The sequence below is a fragment of the Pan paniscus genome, chromosome 8 (genome assembly GCF_029289425.2).
Source record: "Pan paniscus chromosome 8, NHGRI_mPanPan1-v2.0_pri, whole genome shotgun sequence".
NCBI lineage: Eukaryota > Metazoa > Chordata > Mammalia > Primates > Hominidae > Pan > Pan paniscus.
Window position 1 is genome coordinate 124,905,347 of NC_073257.2, and position 22,852 is coordinate 124,928,198.

The following is a 22,852-nucleotide window of genomic DNA, read 5'->3' on the forward strand; positions in this document are numbered from 1 at the left end:
GCCCACTTTTTTTTAGGTAGAGAAACTGAGGTCACAGGGTACTAGAGAATGGACTCTAAGATTCAGGTTTCTGAATTGCCTGTGGTTTTGTTGACTCAACTGCTCTTCTGTTGTTTTTTACCCACATGCCTTGAAACAGTCCTCTTTCCCATGTTTCTTCATCAGCACCATTAACCCAAGGTATACTGTCCTCTCTTATCTTTCACAAGGTCTTGGAGTTCCCATGCCTTTGTAAGCATCCCTCCCCGAGATCCAGCACCAACCAAAATCACATTTGGAAAAATTGCTTGTTTCCCGAGAAGATTTGGAGGATATGATTTTGTATAGAACGGGTTCACAGGTTTTCTGTTCATTCTTCTATGGTGGAGTGTGTGTGTATGTGACTCTGTCTTCTCTCCATTCTTTTTTTTTTGAGATGGAATTTCACTTTTGTGGCCCAGGCTTGAGTGCAGTGGTGTGATCTCGGCTCACTGCAACCTCCACCTCCCGGGTTCAAGCGATTCTCCTGTCTCAGCCTCGCAAGTAGCTAGGATTACAGGCATGCGCCACCACGTCCAGCTAATTTTTGTATTTTTAGTAGAGATGGAGTTTCATCACTTTGGTCAGTCTGGTCACACAAACTCCTGACCTCAGGTGATCCAACCGCCTCGGCCTCCCAAAGTGCTGGGATTACAGGCATGAGCCACCGCGCCAAGCCTCCCCATCCCCTTTTATCTCTTAAATGAATGTGGTCACCATCAAAGATGGTGCCTGACTCTTTTTTGTTTCCAGTTCATCTTAAATTCACATATAATTCACACGTCATAAAATGTACCCATTTAAGGTGTACAGTTCAGTGGTTTTTTAGTATATTTAGTATATTTACAAGATTATACAAACATACCAGTATCTTAATATTTTTATCATCCCCAAAAGAAACACTGTAACCCTAGCAGCCAGTCTCTACCCGCCTTCCCCATAGCTCCTGGCAATCACTAATTTACTTCCTGTCTCTATGAATTTGCCTATTTTGGTTATTTCATAGAAAAAGAATCATACACCGTGAAACTTTCTTGATCTGCCTTTAAGTTAGCATATTTTCAAGGGCTACCATGTTGTGGCATGTGTCAGTACTCCATTTGTTTTTATTACTGAATAGTATTCCATTTTATGGCTGTACCACATTTTAGTTATCCAGCTATCGGTTGAGACTTGGTGCATTCTTATCCCAGAACATACCATATTCAGCTCCCAGTGACACCCACATTCATTCCTGGGCTGCTCCTTGTCTTCCAGCTATTTTCCTGGTCTCCTGTTGCCTCTGCCTACTTCAGCATGCTGTAGAGACATGGGTAGTAACTAAAACATTCCAATTAACTGCATTGTACTTGGCCTTTTTATAAGAAGCAGTAATTAGAAAATATGGTGGCCACAAGATTGATATTAAAGTGAAAGATTGTAAATACTTTTCTGCCTGAAGGTAGATGGCCTCTGGCCTGCCTTAGTGGGAGGTTCCTCCAGGAGCTTGCAAGCATCCATTATTTGTTAGTCATCAGCTTAGCGGCCAAGGGGCATTAGCCTGTCTTGCTCTGTCTGCTGAAGACTTTGAGAGACATGGGAGGGCAAGGGCTGCTCCTTTTGAATTCTTCCAATGTCTTCATGTCCTTTAACCTCCTGGCTTAGGGACTTGTGTGCTGGTGGTGGAGCTGACATTTGTTTGGAATCCACAGCCCTTTGGGTGGGACTCAATCTTGGGGTTGCCTGAAGACTTTGAGATGGCTAGGTCTGGGCCTCTTTTGGTCACAATGGAACAAGACTGTCTCAGAGGCCAGAGTCTGTCTCACCAGCTCCCTGTCTTGGGACTGCACCATTGCAGGGTCTTTGCCCTCCCCTGGAGATTTCTCTTCCTGCCTGGGCACCCATTGGCCATTCTGCCCGTAAGCTCAGTAGAGTGTAGGCAAAAGAGTTCTGGCCTGGAAGTACCAAAGTCCTGCGTTCTGGTTTCAGTCCCTCATAACTGTGTATAACTAAGTCACTTAGTTTTCTGTGCCTCACTTTCTTCTGTTTTAAGATGGATTTGGAGATTATTGGCTTTGACCACCTAAAAAGGATGTAGTGACAATCAATTTAGAGGTCTAAAAGAGCCTTTGAGGAAGTAAAATGGAATCTTCAAATGGACTACATGCTGATTATTGACACTGCCCTAGCACTGATAGTTGATGCTGACTGATGGTCAGAATTGCTTGGCAAGTTGGAAAAAAGTACGTACAGATCCTGGGCCACTACCAAGTTTCATTTAACAGATCTGGAGTGCATCAGGAAAAAAGTCCCTCTAAACAAGCCAGCAAGGTTTGGATACTGTGCAACCATTTTTTTTTTTTTTTTTCCTTTTGAGATGGAGTCTGGCTCTGTTGCCCAAGCTGGAGTGCAGTTGCACAATCTTGGCTCACTATAACCTCTGCCTCCCAGGTTCAAGCAATTCTCCTGCTTTAGCCTCCCGAGTAGCTGGCATAACAGGCGCCTGCCACCACACCCAGCTAATTTTTATATTTTTTGGAGAGATGGGGTCTCACCATGTTGGCCAGGCTGGTCTCGAACTACTGACCTCAAAGTGATCCGCCCACCTCTGCCTCTTAAAGTGCTGGGATTACAGGCATGAGCCACTGTGTCTGGCGCTACTTACCTTCTTTGTGTTAATTCCTGCACCATTGATTAGCTTATTGTCCCATTGACTGTGTCTTTAGATGACTTCTCTGGGCCTCAGAGTATCTAGTCCATAGCTGACACAGAGCATCTGTTTAATGGTAAATGCTGCAGGAATCCATGCATTGGAGTAGAAAGAGATTTTTAGATCATGTTCCTCATTTCTTGCTACAGACTTAGGCAAAGCCTGGAGAAGAGGTTGTCCAATGAAGAAATGAAGTGACATGCCAGGTCAATGGCAGAGCTAGGCCTGGAAAATAGGTTTCCAGACTCTTCCCTTTCTACCATACTTTTCCTGGGAGTACGCACTCGTAATCTGAAGAGCGACTTTTGGGAGAGGGTGGAAGGAAGGCCTGGGCCTCAGCCTAAGGGGCCCATTGGTTGTGAGAGGAGGGTCTGGTGAAATTCCATACCGATTGTGCGTGTGTGAGCTGCTGTACCATAGCCTCCCTGCAGAACCACTAACCTGTCAAATGCAGAAATAGTTTAGGGACAGAGCTGTTAAAGGATTGGCGGGTTAAAGAAAACAGTGAATCCCAAGTTTTGTTAATTGGATTTTTTTGTTTGTTAGTTATTTGTTTTGCTTCATTGTCTTCATCACACCAGGGGCCTCCTTAAATCTGGTGGAAAAATTTCCTTGGAAAACAATTCAGTGTTTGTCCATAGACTTGGGAGGGAGAGATGCTAGATGCTGGAAAGTCTTGCTTATTACTTTGGGGACACTGAGATGTTCCCTTCACCATGTACTTTGAGACACACATCCTGGTTGAGTTCAGGCAAGGATGCCTAACAGTTGCTAAGAAAACTGGGAAAGATAGAAGGGATTTGTAAGGTAAGTCAGGGTGAGTGAAAACACATCCGGTATGCTGGAGACCTAGATGCTTGACTGCCACTCACTCCTGTCACCTCAGGCAATCTGGGTCTTGCTCTGTTGGCCTTAGTCTCCTCCTTGCTAACAGGTTAGTTCCACCTTTCTGCCCATTTATTTTGTAGGGTTATTGTGGATGTCATTCTGAACTCTAAAATACCCTCTAAATATGAAGTGATATTAGTGCTCTTTACATTGTTATGATTAAAAATATTTATGAGAAAAAGGTTAACTGTAAGGATTTCATTGAAAATCTTATAACAACCAACTGATAGAGATAGAAGATAAGGCTATTAAATTGTTCACACAGATGACTTGATATCCTACCTTTTTTCCCCTATATTCCTTTTATGTGAGAAATGAGATAGTGATTTAAGGGAAAAACTTAAAAGAGTTCCGACTATGTTGGTTTTTTTTCCCCCAAGTCAACCATAATATCTTACTTAAATCTTTTTCTTTTTTATCTTTTCTTTTCTTTCTTTTTTCTTTTCCCTCCCTCCCTCCCTTCCTCCTTCTCCTTCCCTTCCTCCTCCTCCTTCTGCTGCTTCTCTCTCTCTCTCTCTCGTTTCCTTTTCTTTTCTCTTCTTCCTTTTTCTTTTGAGACCAGGTCTTGCTCTGTTGCTCAGGCTGGAGTGCAGTGGCACCTTCTTGGCTTATTGCAACCTCTGCCTCCTGGGCTCAAGTGATCCTCCCACCTCAGCCTCCCAAGTAGCTGGGACCACAGGCACGCGCCACCACACTCAGCTAATTTTTTTTTTTTTTTGGTAGAGATGGGGTCTCCTAGGCTGGTCTTGAACTCCTGGGCTCAAGCAATCTTCCTGCCTCAGCCTTCCAAAATACTGGGATTACTGGTGTGGGCCACCATGCCTGGCTTGAAATTTTTCTATGGCTTTATTCTTTCTCCAAGTACAGAGTCTACCCAACCTTCTGAGATCTTTGGTTTTCTTTTCCTAGGTAACTATAGTACATACTTATTTATGTTAAACAACAGCAATCACACATTTCTTTTTCTATACAATCATGCTTTATAGGCAAATAAAGCCTCCGTTTTAGGCTTTCTGGATTTTTTCAAAAGATGCAATTCCTGGAGTATGTTTTTACTTAGAGCAAAGCAGCCTAGTCTCCTATACCTTCTGCATCTGCAGAAAAGTTGGTTAAACAGACTTTGTAATGATGCCCCTTACAATTCTGAAGGGACTTGTGAAATAGTTTCACAGAGTTTCAGTGTTAGGTATATTTGATCAATGCTAACTTTTGGAAAACTTTGGTGCCTGTATGATTCAGAGGGTAGGGCAGAATATTAAATTAATCACAACTTCTTGTATTTTAACCATTCTGGGTAAATTGGGATTCCGTGACGCCCAGGCAAAATTATTTGTTATAGAAGATGGGCTGAATTTTCCATCGTCCATTTCTGAGAAATGAGGTAGGTTTAGAAAGAGACAATCAGGCCTCTTCTTTAACAGAAATGTTTGTGTCTACTAGGTGTGTGTCACAATATGAGTTCCTGAAGAAATAAGTGTCCGCTGTTGGGTTGGATACTTGTACTTCCTATTTTCTTATTTTGCACATTTTTCTGGTATTTCCCTTTCTATGGTGAGTGGCTTCTGATCGTCTTTCCTTTTGTAAAGTGTAATGATATGAGAATCATAATCGTGGTGCGGTCTTTTGTGTTGCATATTTGTAGGGGGTCAGTATGAATGGCCCGTGGTGAGGCTGCACTGAAAGATTAGGAGCAGCCACCTTGATGCGGAGGAGGCTTAGTGACTTTGGACATGATGGGCTATGGCTGGCTATACTCTCAGCTTTGGACGCATAAGCAGAGTATTGATTTTGTATTTGGTTAAAACCAGAAGTACAACTTTCTGGCACCAGAGGATTAGGAAAATTTAACAGCGGAAAGCCATCATGAGGATAGTAACCAATTAATTCGATTTTTTTGGTCAGACATGGCTCCCACCTGTAATCCCAGCACTTTGGGAGGCTGAGGTGGGAGGGTCATCTGAGGTCAGGAGTTTGAGACCAGCCTGACCAACATGGTAAAACCCGATCTCTACTAAAAATACAAAAATTAGCCTGGCGTGGTGATACGCGCCTGTAATCCCAGCTACTCGGGAGGCTGAGGCAGGAGAATCACTTGAAGCTGGAAGGTAGAGGTTGCAGTGAGTCGAGCTTGCGTCACTGCACTCCAGCCTAGGCAACAGAGTAAGACTGTATCTCAAAAATACCATAATTCGTTTTTTCTTTTCTTTACTTTTTTCTTTCCTTTTCCTTCCCCTCTCCCCTCCCCTCCTTCCCTTTCCTCCCCTTTCCTTCCCTTTCCATCCCTTTCCTTCCTTTCTTTTCTCTCTTTCTCTCTTTCTTTCAACAGGGTCTCGCTCTGAACCTTTTCCAGTCAGAATTGCTCAGGGATTTTTAGACTTCCATTCTGGAAAAGAGGGGGTAGTTATTTTGGTGAGATTGTGGTCTTGTGGTTAGACCTTGTGATGGGGGCCTCAGCCAAAGGGTTCAAATTTTTTTCCAAGCTTTTCCCTCACAACTTGAGTTAATCCGAAACGTTGCTGTTAGGCCACCGGACATGCTTTTCTACATGCCTGTGTTGGGCTGTTTGGATTGAAGGCCCAGCAAGGGAAGGCACCCTCGCCCATCTGACACGGGCAGGCCTCTACAATTTTATTCCCTAACCAGGGCATGACAAACTATGGCCCATAGACCAAAATTGGCTTGCCACGTGCTTTTATCTGGCCAGTGAGTTAAGAATGACTTTTTATTATCATTATTATTAATATTTTTTGAGCCAGGGTCTCATTTTGTCACCCAGGCTGGAGTGCAGTGGTGCAATCACGGCTCCTGCAGCATGAAACTCCTGGGCTCTAGCAATCCTCCTGCTTCAGCCTCCTGAATAGCTAGAACCTACAGGCATGTGCTACAAGCATGTATCATCATGTCCAGCTAACTTTTTTTATTTTTGTACAGTCTTGCTGTTGTTGCCCAGGCTGGTCTGGAACTCCTGGCCTTAAGCAATCTTCCAGCCTTGGCCTTCCAAAATGTTGGGACTACAGGCCTGAGCCACTGCATCCAGCACTTTTATTATTTTTAAATGGTTGAAACACATCAAGAGAGGAATAATATTTTCTGACACAGGAAAATGATATGAAATTCACATTTCAGTATCTGTAAATAAGCTTTTATTGGAGCACAGCCATGATACAAGACATACACTCACTGCCTGTGGCTGCTTTCGAGTTACAATGGCTGAGTCGAGTAGTTATGACAGAGATTGTGTGGGCCGCAAAGCCTAAGATATTTGCTGTCTGGCACTTTGCAGAAAAAGTTTGCCAACCCTGCCCTGAACAAATAAAGGGACAAATTCCACTTGCCCCGTCCATCTGTGGAGCAGAGTCACTGAAAGGAAATACTGGAAAGACTGGAAGCCACTTGGTGTTTTATCAAGGATGTGAGGTTTCCTGGCAACTTTGTCACCATATCATCATCATCATCACCATCATCATCGTCATCATCATCTGCCCTTTAAGTTTTCTGCTTGTTTAGAAAAGAAATTTATACAGAGCCCTCAGTAGCAGCTGTAAGGGGGCAGGTTCTCGGAGCAGCCCATCCTCAACATTCTTGCTGCTGATGGAAGATTCTCGAGGATGAAGGCCCCTCTATGGGAGCAGGCTCCATCAGTCTGGCTTTAGTAGATGCCAATTTCTGCTAAGACTATTTCCTAAAGGAGCCTCTCCTCATTTGCCTTTTCTCCCTGTTTTCATTGGGGGAGGTGGAAGAGGAGAAAAATAATTAGAGATGCTCACCTTTTTCTTTTTGCTGGCAATTTAACAGTCTTTTCAGCTGCTTTGATTCCTTTCAGGCCATTGGTGTTGTATATATTTCAAGATTTGCTCACAGGTCCAAAGCTTAACTTAAGCTCCCTGAGACATATCATAAAATATGATTTGGGGAAAAACCCTAATGGGCCATGATCAGAACATTATTATTCAACAAAGGATGAAATGCTTAAGCCAAGATGGCCTTCTTTCTTTCTTTCTTTCTTTTTTTTTTAATGAAAGTTGAGCAGACTCCCGTCCAACAGTTTTCAATGTAGGAATTCCCACAGCCCCATTTGATTGCAGTTTGTTGAAAAGTTTAATGTTTTTGTAGGCAATTCATAATTTCCACATTGAACAGCCTGAGAGGAAGAGAGCTGGAGCCCACTGTTGTTTTTGTAGTGGGATGGTGGGAACTTTTTTTTTCCCTCCCCCAAAAGGATGTAAAACTAAGTCAGATGGTTGGGAAAACGTGGCACAGGGTTCCAGCCCTTTTGTAAATCTGAGATGCCCCCTCCTTTAGGTCTTCCTTTAGGACCCAACAGAATAGAATTTCCTGCTGCTTAATGTCTCCAGGAAGGAAAAAAATTTTCCTCTAGGCTGTAATAGTACCTAATTTCCTTTTTCTTCTCTTTATTTATTTATTTTCCCTATTAATAAGCACCAATTGTAGAAGATGAAGGAAGCTGGGAAACCCATCACTTTTGGAGAAGGTTAATAGCTTCCTTTAGAAAATCCTGACATAATACTTATTTCCCCAAAAGGCACTTCATCAGCCTGAATGCCAGTTAAGATTCAAGGAATGGGCTTGGATTTGTGTGTACCCAGCAGTTCTGTGGCATCAAGTTGCACTGGGAAGGAGAGTTTGGGGCTGTCACTGCGGAGTCCCTGCAAGTCAGCAGGACCAGGGCTGTCTTCCTGCACCATCTGGATTTGGTTAGCTCTCTCTGGGCAGTGGGGCCGAGTCTCATTTCCTCCAACAGTAATGTTATATAGGCAATGATCCTGGGCTGCCCTAACATAATTGAAAATTATGTGTATTGTAGGCTTGGAGCGCTGAAATGTGGGCTCATAAAAATATGTGGTGCAGGTAGCCTATGGAGATTGGATGTGGCACACAATGAAGCTTTTATGTAAAGTAAGAATTATAAGTCTCCATGTTAATATTGTATTATGAGTATGACAGTTCTTGGGTGGGTCCTCAGGGCAGGTCTGTCACCTTCAACAAAGCCCGAGTTTCCTAATTCTACAGAGCTGGTATTTGGATGTAATCAAATCGGTTTTGCAGGTGGCCAAAGATAAAAACTTGTCCACCAATCCAGCTCTCCCCACTGAGGGATAGCATGGGATGTAGATGGGTTTGACTCCATTTGGCATTTTTGTTCACGGGTTTTTATGAGATGGAGAGGTGAGTGTTGGTGGGTGTCCATTTTGATTGGCCTCAAGGAAATGACTCTATTGAGTGGTTTTGACCAATGCAGCTCATATAGTTATGTGGTAAGTGAGAATGGGAAGAAGTTGGGATGAGATGGGGCAGTCTAGATTCCCAGAGCCCTCTGGCCTGGGTTACAGATGGAGACTGGAAATATTTACTTTAGTGGTTCTCAACTTGAGATGATACTGCTCCCAGAGAAGGTATTTGGAAGTGATGAGATGGTAAGGATAACCAAGGGGGTTCCTGTTGGTATTTACTGTCTGGGGGCTTGGAGTCCTAGAAGTCCTTCAGTGTTTGGGGCAGACTCCCCACCTAATACCCTGTCGCAGATAGGACAACTCATTCAGTACACAGATGGAAAAAACAGAGATCACTGAAGCAAGGGGATTCGATGCAGGGTCTTGTGGCAAGATGCAGACACAACCGGACTAATAACTAGGTTGCTCACCACAGGAGGCCTCTAGGTGAAAGCTCTGAATTAGTAGCAGACACACCCACCTCGTATAGATCCTAGACGTCATGGGAAAAGCGACTGTGTACTTTGGCAAGTAGTTCTTGGGCAATGATCTTCCAGCTTTAGGTATAACCAAATTTGGTTTGAATTTGCCAAGCAGTCGTATCTTTGAGGAACTCCGTCGGCTGGCTTGTGGATGGCTTTGGCACTTCTGTCTCTCGTGGGATTTGTGCAAACCCTTCTTTCTGTATTATCCTTTCCTGTCTTTTTTCTTTCTATTGAAATTGTTCTGACCATCAAGACCTAACTCTGTGCAGCCTTCCCCAGTCTATTGTCCCAGAAATTCTGTCATCTTTCTTGGCATTTCCTGAGTCCCTGAGTCTCTGTCATAGTGTCACCATGTTCTGTCTTGATTTACCTGTGTCTGTAAGGCTCCTCATGCTGGCAAAACTCCCCGAGAGCGGACATCTTTGTCTCTCCTAGTGCTTGTCACAGCCTGTACACAAAGCAAGTAGTACTCAGTGTTCATTGAATAAAGTTTTCTATGGAATTAATATTAAAACCAGCCATTTATTTTGCTTGAGGAGGTCTCCGAAATGACCAAGGTGTCTCCTTATATCTTATATCCCCTCCAAGCATTCATTAACTGATGGATTAGTGAGTTGGCCTTGAGAAGCATAAAGGCTCGTCTCCATGTGCTTCTAAGCATTGTGTCTAAGTTCTGTTTGGTTTCCTGAGTGAAACTGTCTTAATGTTACCAACAGAAGTTAAATGCCTAAGAGTTTCTTATACATGGGCTGAGTACCTCTGTGACTGGGCAAGCCACCTCACCTCATTTTACCTTGTCTGCAAAATGAGGAACTGGGTCAACTCATCGTTCAAATCTCACTGAAAGCTAATGGATCGCTTTTGACAGAAGTAGCTCCCTTGGGCCGTATATTCATTTCCTAGCTTGGAGGAAGGTGGGGACAGACAGAATTGATGTACACCTTTATTTTTATCTCTATGGTAAACCTGTGCATACTAAAGCATTCCTCTGGTCTTTTGAGATGAGTGTATACATTGTGTCTGGCCCTGTGCATTTTTTACCAAGAAGTAAGTTTTGTTGAGTAAACTTGGGTCGTATGAAGAACTGCATGCTCACCGTACTCAAGTAGCTTTTGCTACCTAAAGGACAGCTGCTCATATGTACTTGACTTCCTTTAAAGTGAAGGATGATGACATTTGAAAAACGGAGGTTGAAAAGGAGCAGATTTGGAATTGATGTTTCCTAGGACACTTCTGGCTTGAGATTTGTGTTTTACTTTCTTCCTTTGGAATAGCTCTATATTCTTTCCTCTCCCTCCCCACCTCTCCCACTCCCCTCCAGCCCCCACCAAGTTAAGGTAGTAGTAATGAAATCATTTTTTCTGAAGCTACCCTGTACTTTGAATGCAAAGACAAAAAATACAGTTGCTAGTAACATTAATCTTCTATATGTGTACTTACTGAACTTGAGTTCTAAGGAAGAACCTATTGGAATTGCATGCTTTTTAATTTTTTTAATGATTATTTGCATGCTTGTATGTTTTTCAGTTGACCCATGTCACAGTTATTTCTTGGGCTAGTTGTTCTGCATTTACTTTCTGAATTCATTGTTTTTCATTTCACTTTTGTTTCCTCTCGCCAGTATCTCCAGATGAAATGGCCACTGCTTGATGTCCAGGCAGGGAGCCTCCAGAGTAGACAAGCCCTCAAGGATGCCCGGTCCCCATCGCCGGCACACATTGTCGTAAGTAACCTCCCAGAGATGATGGCTTCCTTTATTGAGGGGGTGAAAAAGAAAATGCTTTTTTGATGATAACAGGCCTTATTTGTCATTTTTTTCTTTCTTTAAACACATTTTCTTTGGAAATATTGTTGGGTATAGTTTATATCTATAAGGTATTCATTTTCTGCTATTGGACCTTAATGATTGTAACCTACCTGGAAATTTTACAAACCTTTCCTCCACTCTTTTCCATGTATTTGGTTAGAATCTAGCCTTGTGGGCTCTAGTTTATAGGACACGATCACCATGGTATGGAGGAGACTAGAGGTGGTATCAAAGCAGTTATAAAAATACATTCAGGGCAGGTGAAGTGAAGAAGAGGGAATTAGAAAACTCAAAAGGGGGTCCTGGATTTGAAACTTGCCTATTATCCTCTCCCCCAATTTATCTTAATATTTGTTGGCAACATTCTACACTAACATTAGAAAAATTTCATCTGGGCTGGCTGACTTGTAAACCTAGAGTAGAAATGAACTTTGAAAGGCTAAAATGGAATTTAATCTATACATCCATGGCTTTGAAAGTATGTAGGTTTGATAGAGAAAGCATTTGTTTTTAGTACTAAGAGACTACAAGTGTGTGTCTACATATATTTTTAATGTATTTTCTTAGGGTTTTGTAGGCTCTAAGAGTGGAATTTATAAATTAACCTCTTGAGAAGATAGCTCAGCCTTATTTGAAGATTCCCTTCTATGTATTTATATCATGAGCTGGACTTCATACTTTTGAAATAATTAATGGAAGGCATATTTTTATAATGAATCCATCCATGACAGGTAGAATTATGCAAAGCATGAATCAATCATGGGTTTTTCATTTGAGTATCACAAAATGTTAATCATAAATACATTTTGCCTCTATATTGTAATTTCTAAAAATTGCAAAATAAGTTTCTTAAGTAGAAAAATCTTAAGATGCATTCTGCCATTTTGGGCTAACTGCCTCCTTATTTTGGAGCTTGCTGTAATTGAGCAAGTGTTATTTAATGAGTTATACCTCTGTCATATGTGTGTGTTTATATCACAAAATAACTTATTTTTGTAAAACCATATTTTGAGTCATCATTTGTGACAATGTCTTCTTTTCTCTGGTATAAATGAGGCATGTAGAAAGAAGACTGACATTTGCTAGAAGCTTCCCCTTTCCTCTAGCTCCACAATAAAATGGATGCTCATAATTACATCTGCTCCTATAAGGTCAAGATTTCAGGGCTGGAAGTGACCTTAGATCATTTAGGCCCAACTTGCCCTCAGGAAAGGAAACTGAGGCCCAGAGATGCCTTAAGTGAATTGCCCAATGTCACACGCTGAGTCAGTGGCCAGAGCAAGGCTTGGATCCAGTTCTCTGCTCCCTTTCCAGAGCCTTGTGATGTCTTCTCTCCTACGGGAGGTGAAAATAACTGCTGTGGCTGGTTCTGTTTTGCTGACTGTAAATTGGGTCATGGTCAGGGACAGTGCATAGGTGTAAAGAAGTTGCTGGTTGGGGGTTCTAATGCAGGTTTCTCCAAAAGTGAATGCCCTGTTAAAAAAAAATTCTTAACAAATATACAGAGATTTTTTTTTTAAAAAAAGTGTGACAGTTCTAGACACCTAGAGAGTAAAGTGAAGAAGCCTGTTTCAGGTTTCCCGCCTCCCTGAATTTCCCAGCATGGTCCAGGCTTTGAAATTTATTTATCTGCTTTTGGCAATGGTTGATGGGAATTTCCCACATTTATTTTTTAGCTACAGAGAAAGGACATTATCTTTAAAATCTCTTCGTTGTTCTCTCTCTTTGAGTGAGGAGAGAAGATGTGAATCCTGGCAGTGGTTCAGAGTGGACACAGCCCCTGTGTTTGTGGCATAGGCTCTGTGGGCCCCATGCCGGGGAGCATTACCCCCGTGTAAAGGAGTGGGGGTTTGTCCATTTGGATAGAGCAAAGATTCTCCACCTCAAATCCCAGAAGAACAGTTGCCACAACCTGGGCCCTAAGCATCTCATTTTCCTATGTAGAAATTAATGATCTGGAGGAGATGGCAAAACATTCCTTCCAGAGCCTGTGTGGATTTTGGCCAGGGGTGCAGCAAGGGGGCTTAGGCACCTTTTTCCTCTGCTGTGTCTTAGCAGGCGTGTTGACCATAGCAACTCCCCTGGGGCATACACACCGTCTTGTAGATGGAGACCTTTGTCCAAAGCAGCCACAGCTGGCAACTGTCTACAATCTTTTGGGCTTTCTGCTGTGCTCAAGGGGATCTGGGAATGGCCATTGCCTAGAGGAGGGGATGGGCTGGTGGAGGAAGGTGGGCTCTGGGAGCCGGGGAGAAGGGAAAAGCCATGAATTTGGACAAAAGGACAAATGTGGTTTACATTTGTGAAATACTTGAATGCTTGTCATGAATGGTGACTTTGGTTCTATGAGTCAGCCCTGTGATGGGGTATTTCTGCAGTCTTCACCTGACACCAGGGGTGAGAAGGAGGATGTCTGGGGAGGAGGAACGAGTTGAGGGAGATAGGAAAGTAGAGTGGAAGAAAGGCCTTGCGTTGTTGACCTCTATCCACCTGGTCACCTATAGTTTTTGGGATTGAGGATGCATACACCTTGAGACTACAAATTTATGATTATATTTTTACTGAACATAAGGCAATGTGCCAACCAAAACCAGCTGTTCTTTGGCTGGTACAGTGTGTCTGTGTTTGTAAAGGGTGCATTCTGAATGGTGGCTGATACATCATTTGGGTCTTTGTACAGTTAAACATTGGCCAGAGGGTCTGGTTCGTGTTTAGAGTCGCTGATGAAGGGCTAACTTTTCTCCAGACACTTGGGGCTCTTGTTCACACTTTGCTTTTCACTCTTTTAAGTAAGACATAGTCACATCACAGTGTTTCATCAGACATGTTTCAAAATAATTGTCTAAGGATTGCTTCCTAATTTCCCCGAAATTTGGAATTGTTGTAACTTTTGGGCCAAGCTATTTCATAATTATTTCTAATGTCTCGCTTGAAGAATAGGGATGTATTCAGTGTTGATTATTAATCATTCGAAACTACAACTTTCACAGATTGCTAAGAAGAATAACTTCTTCCAGTACCCATATGGGGCAGAATCTTCACGTGGGAATTCAGAGCATTTTGTTGGACTATTTTAATCTGATTGGATTATTTTCATGTGGTATGTGGGTTACCACATTAGAAACGATTGATGTGTAGAATAAATGTTCTTAACAAGTGGAGGTCAACTTATCAAATGATATTTACATTAAGAATAGACTCCACAAATTTTAGTTCCTGTAGCTGATATAGCATCTCATTTGTTATATAATCCAGTGATTCCTAATCTGTGTTCAGAGGAGAGAGGAAATCGATTGCAACAGGGACGATGTCTTCATTGGCTGGCCCAAAACTGGGAGTTTATACAAAGCGTCAGTCTCTGCCTTCCTCCTCCCTGCCTTCCCTCTTCCTTCTTCCTTCCCCATACTCCCCAACAAATTCATGGACTTCTTCACAACTCAGAGACATTAGCCACAAGTTCCAAGACACCCCCACCCCCCAGCCTCCCCAATCCTATTTTCGCATTCATATAACTAAACTCTTTTTCTTTCTTGGTGGAGTTTTGAAATTTATATTTTTAATTCTTTGCTCCCTTTTTTCCTCTTACAAAATGAGTGCCAAGCAGCTAAGTTGTGCTGAGTGGTAGAGTTTGAGTCAGTCTTGGCTGGTAAGCTGTGGGGTTAGGAGCCGCTCCCTGGATACCACCTCTGGTGTCTTTGCTATACAAAGACTTTCATTTAGCCTCCTTTGTATCCAGCAAAAAAAGATTCTGTACCCAAAATGGTGGTATTTTGGTATAGTATGTATCTTACAAAACGGCAAAAGGCTTCAAAAGTTCCTACAATTTTATCTTGGGGGTTTCCTTTTGAAGTCGATGTAGAATTTTACCTTGGGGTGGATTTTTTGTACTTCTTGGTCTGGTGTGTTTTGTTGTGTAATGAGCATGGAGGTGTGGGATAAGAAAGCAGACTGAATCCCGAGGAACAAAGCCTGCCAGACTGTGGTGGTGTACTCTTCTTGTTGTTATTGCTTGAATGCTGCAAGAGAGTGGAAAACTCTTACGAAATAATGCACGATGGGTAGAACTTCAGAGAAAATCTCTACCGTCTACCCTGTGCATTTTCGAGGAAGCTCAGAGGGCATGCTGAACCTTTGCTTTTTGTTTCTGAAGAGTTCAGGGGAACCTACCCATAATTAATTTTTTAAAACACTACCTAGAGAGCACCCTCTTGGTTATTAAACACATGCGCTGTTTCGATGGGATGTTTGACCTGGATTGTGGATGCTTGCTGGGACGTGGCATGTGTTGGGAGGCTCTGTGCTGCCTGCTGAGCACCAGCAAAGCCACAGTGGCCCCTACCTTTGTGGGAGGCCCTGTGCCAGGTGCCCTCAAAGAGTAGGGGGCCCATGAGGGTATGACCAGGGGGACCTGATTTCAGCTGAGAAGTTGGCGGGGATTACAGGCCTGGGTGGCTCCCTGAGGAAATTGCATTAAAAATGAGATCTGAAGGCTTGATTGGGGTTGGCCCAATGAAGGGATAGGAGAAGGGATGGGGAGTGGGCAGAAGGAAACACATGTGTGAAGGTCCTCAAGGGAAAAGTGCTTGGCTTGGACAGAGGCAGGAAATCAGGTAGGAGGCTAGAGGTCGGGCAGGGCTCCGGGAGAGTGACTTGGGGTGCAGCATATGGTGAGGATCTGACACTGGGGAGTCATTTGAGCAGGTTGGCTATTTCTGTAGGAGCGTGTGTTAAGCTGCTGGCAGTGGGGATGGTGAAAATAGAGATGTGGAGGAAACAGCAGCGGAACTTGCTGACAGGTTAGATATTGGCATTGAGGGAGAAAGGAGAGTCAAAGGTAGGTAGATGGAGATGCTTCACTGAGTGGGGAGTATTGGAGGAGGAGCAGGTTTGGGGTGGAAGCGTTGTCTTTTTAGAGAGATTGTATTTTCCATTGATTGATTGATTCATTGTTTCTGCAAATATTTAGTGTGGGAAAAAGCATTCTGGACACCAAGAGAGAGTGGAGTCAATGAAGAACGATAACAGCAACAAAGACTGTAGCGCTTCCTACGCGAGGCTTGTTCCACTTGCTTCAGAGGCTGTGTTACCCCTGTTTTAGAGAGGAGGAACTAGGCCCAGGGAGGTGGGGATTTGCCCAGTCGTGGGAGTCAGGATGTGAAACAAGGCACCCTGGCTCCAGAGCACACCGTCCTCTCAAGCACTGCAGAGAAGCTGGGAAAGAGACAAATAAGTGGGTGCTTAGAGCACAATGTGTGTGGTGTGCCAAGAGCAGCTGGGAGCCCTGGGACCCCCAGGGAACCCCAGCCCCACCTGGGCATGGTGGGCATGGCTGGAGGAGGCCTGCTGGCTTTGCTGGAGAGTGGGACATGCATCAAGGTGGCCACAGACTGGGCTTCTGGGTGTCGTGCTGTGACTGCTGCAAAGGGCTCATTGACATATGGTGGGGAGGGCCAGCGTATTTTCTGCGGTCAGGACATTTGGGGGATATGGGGTGTGACCCTGTACTATCTAAAATCTTTTACTTCTGGATTATCTCCACTTTCTCTACTGCATATATACTTTGTTTTTATTTATTTTATTCATTTATCTATGACTCAGCCAGACTCTCTAAAAGAGTTGACTTGTGTTTCCTAGCAGCCACTGAGTCAGAACTTTCCCATTTCGCAGTCAGGGCTGTGGTCAGGGTGTCTGTGTTGTCTAAGGATATAAAGCAAGCCTTCGGGCACTACCAAAACATTATTTTATAAGGAGAACTATGAGTACCTAATAGGAAGAACCAGGCAATCGGGTTATCTTTTGGTGAGGAAGAAGTGGTAGATGGGATCAGTGGTGCTTTGAAGGGAGTGGGTGGTGTAGACTCCAAAGTGTACATGGGGCCATGATAGAGTCTATGTCAGATGTCCAAAGCTTCCTTCTCTCCTCCCAGAAACTCTGTCCTCTGGTGAAGAGTTTTGAAGTTTCCTGAGGTTTGGGTTCATGGTGTGGCACGTGATACCATGGCAATAGAAAATATCCCATCAAGAAGGATTGTGTGACCTCAGTTGTAGCCCCTGCATGTTGGAATCACAACAATTTGCAGGGCCTTAAAATCAAATGCCATTTCACCAACTGCCCTCCCCCGTTTTTTTCAGCACTGTTTGGTAGCTATCTGTTTCCCCTGATATTCTTGGACACTTCCAGAGATGGGGGCTCTATCTCCTGGTGGTAGATTGTTTCTTTTTGGTACAATATGAACTCTTAAGAGAGTTCTGCCTTTAGGGAGCTGCAGTCTCTCTCCTGGAAATGCTCAACTCCTTAATTCATGTTTTGCTGTTAAATTCTGCTAATGCCTCACCTTACATGTCTTGACAATTTGAAGGTAGCTATTGTATTCCCCGCAACCCCAAGTCTTCTCTTCAAAATGATTATTAGTTGTAATTCAAATCATCAGTGACTGGTATCTTAGACTACTTAAGGATGGGAATTGCTAATTTTGTATTTAAAAGTTGTACCTCTAAAGTAAGTGAAATTTATTTTTAAACGTAGCTTTCTTCATTCATAAAGTTTATGTTCATTGTAGGCAGTTTGGAAAACAGCCCATAATCTCACCACTCGGAGATTACATTGTGAATAATTTGGTATATTTCCTTTTAGAAATATACCAAATTATCCTTTTTTCCTCTGAGTGTATGAATATTTATATTTGTTTTTAACATACTTGAGCTCATAGTGCTCAGTATTTCCAACGTTCTGTTTATTTAAGATGAAAATTGCTGTAGTTAATAAGCACTTCCCCATGTCATTAAAATGCTTAAGGATTTTTAATGACCACATAACAGTCCATAATATGATTAAACCCCAATTTACTGAATCAATGCCATATTGTTGGGTCTTTAGATTGTCTCCTTTTGTTTCTGCTACTGTGAATGATCCTGTGATGATCATCTTTGTGTGTAAATCTTTGTCCCCTCGCCCCCTCCCCTTTTATTATTTTCTTGGGATAGACCCCAGGACAAAAGGTAGAAAAGAACAAAGTGTTAAAAAATTTCTTGATACATAGCCACAGATTATTTTCCTGAAAGTTCTCAACATTTATAACTACCAGCAGTACGTAAGAGAGTTATGGTTGGAATGATTTTAATGTCTCTGGGGAATTTAACAACAAAAAAATTTTAGGCTTCTTTGGAGAGAGACATGCCCTTAACTCCACCCCGCCCTAGAACAGAGACCCAGCCCATCCAAGTCAGCCTCCCCAGGTCCTCCACCTTCAAAACAGGCAAACGAAATCATTTCTTGAATAATTGGTAGGCTTCAAGGTCAGATGTTTATTTTAGATAATTCACAGCATAAATTTATATGTTTTAGGTACCTTAGCCCCTGAATATACTCAGTTCATTTAGGACTATTTTAGAGGTCTTGAGTTTACTCTTATAACCTCACATTTTTTTGTGAATTTTTAGTTCTATTATCTTTGTTTTCATGGCGTATTATTGGGCAAAGATATTATTTATTCGATGCTATGTGTGAGCTGGGTCAGGATTATGACCCTGAGTTATGTTTCTGGGAAAATGTACCCACTTGTCAAAGATGCCGTTGGCTCCTGTGATTAAGGTCAGCCCACAATGAATGTGGGGAGGGCTGGCAGCCTCTCAAATCAGCTCTTGACCATTTCTCAAGCTGGGGCCTGTTGTGCTTGGGGGAAGAGTCTTTGGCAGCTCAGCTCGGGGCTAGCGTTTCCTGACATTTGTTTCGCTGAATGTTAACAAGGTTACTGGAAAAAAGGGTTCTCTCCTAAAATAGGTTTAGGGAAGCACTGGGATATGCGAAGTGAATGAGTTTCTTTAGGGCAGGATCTTGACTCTGCAGGGGGCTTGGAGGCCTTCCCTAGAGTGGGGCTTCCTAACACTGCAGAGCTCTTCCCAGGACGAGGGGCAAGATTGGGACCTACTTTGGAAGGTTGTTTTTGTTTCGGCACCTGCTCTGTTTACGAAGCGTGGGAGCCTGTTTTAAATTAATGTGCGCCTACTTAGAGCTACACTCATGGTTTTGACTATGTTTATCTTTCCAGTAAATAAAACAAAATTGTTCATTTGGCACCCAGCCTGTCCTGCTTGTCATTTCTTGTCTCGCTGATTAACTCTATGGATGGGGCATGTTTCTCCAACCAGATTGTAAGTTTCTTGAAGCCAAGGAGCCCTGTGGTTGATTTCTTCACATGTGGCTCTCTCTCCTCCCACAATGGTGCTTCGTTAATTAAGCAGAAAACCCATCTCTGGTTAGGGACTGGAGTTGATTTCGTTTGGAATGAGTGTGACTTCATCATGACCTGAAAGTGTTCAGAACCATCTTGGTTAGCACAAGGGTGTGGACGTGTGTCTACTTTCTACCTGATGGGACAGCATGTTTAATTTGGGGTTATGACACTGCATGGCTTGCCAGTAACTTGCTAATCCAACCTTATACATTCCAGCTCACAGTCGAGCGTGTCTAATTGCCACAGCAGCATTTATGTGGAACGTGGTTGCACAAAAGCTCCAGAAAGTCAGGCTGAGGGCTCCTATCTCTCCTCAATCTTGGTTTACGATGTCTGTTTCTGAGGAATCCTGGGATGGGGCCACTGGCTCTTTAAGAGAGAGCCCGATTTGGAAATCTAGGACTTGATTGTTGATTATGGGCAATAGATACATTTTAAGAATGATGTTGTAGGCTGTATGAAGTCATTTGATGATTGTTTTGTTAATGACTTGCAGGTCAGATTTTCATCTTTTTAAATTAATTATCATAGAAGGAGAAAACAACTGGATTTCAGAATTGTCCCTTGAGGTGTACTGGAAACTAAGGCATGAGGGACTCATAGGGGTCTGGCTTGGAAAGTGTATTGCTATGTCCGGTTTACACATAAGGATGTGGAAATCCAGCAGGTTAGCTGAGCTGCCCAGGAATATCCAGGCAAGAATGACCATATTCTGATAATTACTCAGGCCTCTGCCTCATCCCCGCTGCCCCCCCGCCCCCTGACTCTCTTCTGAGTGCCAGATTCAGCCTCCATTTGAATGCCAAATAGACAGGAAATTAGCATGCCCAGAATCCACGTCTTTAGTGCACTCTCTCCCCAGCTCCAAACCTGTTACTCCTTGTGTTCAACATCTCAGTAAAGCTCAACAACATCGACCCATTACTTAGGCCTCAAACCTTGGGTGGCATCATCGATTGCTCTTTTCTTTCATACCCCACATTCAACCCATCAGCCCATCCCACAGGCCCAAGTGTGTCCTCTCTACCTTCAAAGCGTGTGTGGCATCCACCGCTTATCACCACCTCTGCCATTACCACTGGAGTCCAGTGCCATCATCTCTCACTTGGATGTGGCCAGAGTGTCTTTGCTGGTCTCCTTCTTGCTTCCTACCTTTGTAACAGCCTATCATCTATCTCTGGTCTCCACAGCTCACTCCCATACTTTGAGAGGGCCTTTGAAAGCCTTAGACAGATCATATCACAGACCTCTATACTGAAAGTCGGGATAAATTTTATCTCTGGAAAGAGTCCCAAAGCAGCGATGAACAGATATTTTGTCCTGTCACTTGATTAAGAGGTGGGGCTTTGAGACCCAAGAGCTTAGAATGGAGAGCCTAGATGCCACTAAGCCCAGGCACTGGCCATGCTTCGAGTGGAGCTTTTGTGCTGGTGGAGGAGAGATGGCTGGGGGACACCTGTAGGCTGAGCAAGTCCCCGTTCATCAGACCCTGGCTCATCCAGCAGGGTGTGGCTGATGTTTTCAGTGTTGTACCCTGAGTAGGACCCAGATGCTTCCCAACTGTGCCACATCTGAGCCCTGCATGCCATCTGTCCAGTTGCAGCCTCACTGCAATGTGAGGCTGCTGAAGAGCTCTGGATGGTGTGAAGCAATCTGTTTTCTAGCCCGAGCCTGCATAGCTGGTGGATCCTGGACCGTGATTAAGTGCATCACCTAGGCTTGAATGAGATGGAGTCACTGTGTGTCCAAACAGTGGGATAAAGGCTTTACTCTTTGTCTTCCTGCTCTGAGGGCACAAGCTGCTTGTTTCTCTCACAAGGACACCGTCTGTGTTGCTCAGGTGCTGGGGTGAAAAAAACAGCAAGCATTTGAAAAGGCTGAAGAAGGAAAGAAAGCTGAGAGCGGTACAGCCTTGGGGACTGAGCCATCCCATTGTCCCAGAGGTGGGGGTGTTATCAAGACCTGTTTTTGAGCCATACCTCTGACTCTTCCTGGAAAGTTAGACCCAACTCAAGAACACACTAAGAGAAGTGTTTCCCCCCAGCCCTTTCAGATTGAAAGGAGACGCCAACCTTGATGGGTGGAGGTAGAAAATAAAGTCCCAAAACAGTGTCTTGTAAGCGAAGGGGAACATGGCTGGGCAGAGGGCTTCTGGTGGAACTTTTGGGAGTATTCAGTTGGAACTCAGGGAAAAAAAATTGTTTTTTTGGAAAGAGGTAGCAGCCCCCTTCAGCCAAAGCTCATAAATGAAGGAATGTCTGAGACTCAGAATTACAGTGACCAAGGCAAGACATTGTCAAAGGCTGAATAAGTGAGTTTGACTGAGAGAGGCCATCTCCATTTTTAGTATATGGCCAAGCATCTTTCCCACAGTCTTCCTTGAGCCCCTTCCCATCCCACTTCTGAAAAGCACTGAGTTGGCCATTATTATGCTTTTTTCTTAAATTATGAAGTTGTTTTCAGGTATTGAGAATAACACCCAGGTGCTGAACTCCCAGCATAAGAAATCAAACATTCAAAATGGAGTAAGGTTCTGAAGCTGACATCTGTCTCTACACATTTTTTTTTTTTTTCTGATAATGGCATTTCCTATCTCCACCCTCACTCTTTTCGTTGTGGTGAACTACACTTCCCTTGTTCCACTCGGTTCTGTTGCACATGTGATTAGGCAAGGGGCAGATATGTGATATTTATTATGAGTCTTTTCCACGCAGAGAGGATCTAAATCTGGCTCTTTGCAATTGCCTTCATACATGTGCATACACACCACACACACACACACACACACACACACACACACACACATAGACACATACATATGCACACACCCCGACTCAATGGAGGACCCTCATTTGTAGAAGGGTAAAATGGGTGAGGCGGAAATGCCTGTATGGCACCATGGAGTTCTGTGTAGCCAGTTCTAATCCTGGGCTATTTGGTAAGGAATGAAGTTGGAGATAGTCTTCTGTCCCTTACAACCAAAGGAATTCTAACTAATAGTTTGCCAAGTTTTATGTTTATAATAAAAAATGACATGCTTTTTCTTTTGGATTTTTAATGCTTTTGAATTAAAAATGCTAGAACATGAACTGATTCTTCTATCGCTATGTAGATAGAGCCCTGCAAGAGCAGAGCACGCATGCTTTCTTTAAGAACAGGTTGGTTTGTGCTCGTCTGAGGACTGTTTTAAGGAGATTTATTATACACAGTCATCCCCCACAAATTATTTCTAAAGAGAGGCTGGTATGAAAGAAGGAGTTTCCATGATTCTGTCCTGTGGTTCTGGGGAATTCTGAAAATGAACTTTAGATATTTTTGTGAAATTCTTATTTTCATATTTTTGGTATCTCAGAGTTTTCTTTTCTGGCTTCTGTTTAACATACTCTTCTTTGCCCTAAATCTCTCTTATTTTTGCTCCTTGGGACAACTGAAGAATCCTTAGATAATTAATAGTATGAAATACTGCCCTTTTAGTTGAAAAATGTCACAATAATGTAATAA

General features: G+C 43.2%; 1 protein-coding gene across 48 annotated transcripts in view; it reads left to right on the top strand.

Annotated features, from left to right (window-relative positions):
* TCF7L2 (transcription factor 7 like 2) overlaps positions 1-22,852 on the top strand; it is a 217,607-nt gene that overhangs the window by 78,955 nt on the left and 115,800 nt on the right. For all 48 annotated transcript variants that reach the window (XM_034931514.4, XM_055092296.2, XM_034931504.4 and 45 more), the window contains one exon: positions 10,933-11,034. In XM_034931514.4, coding sequence (XP_034787405.1) covers positions 10,933-11,034 — 102 coding nt within the window. The remainder of the gene's footprint in view (positions 1-10,932; positions 11,035-22,852) is intronic.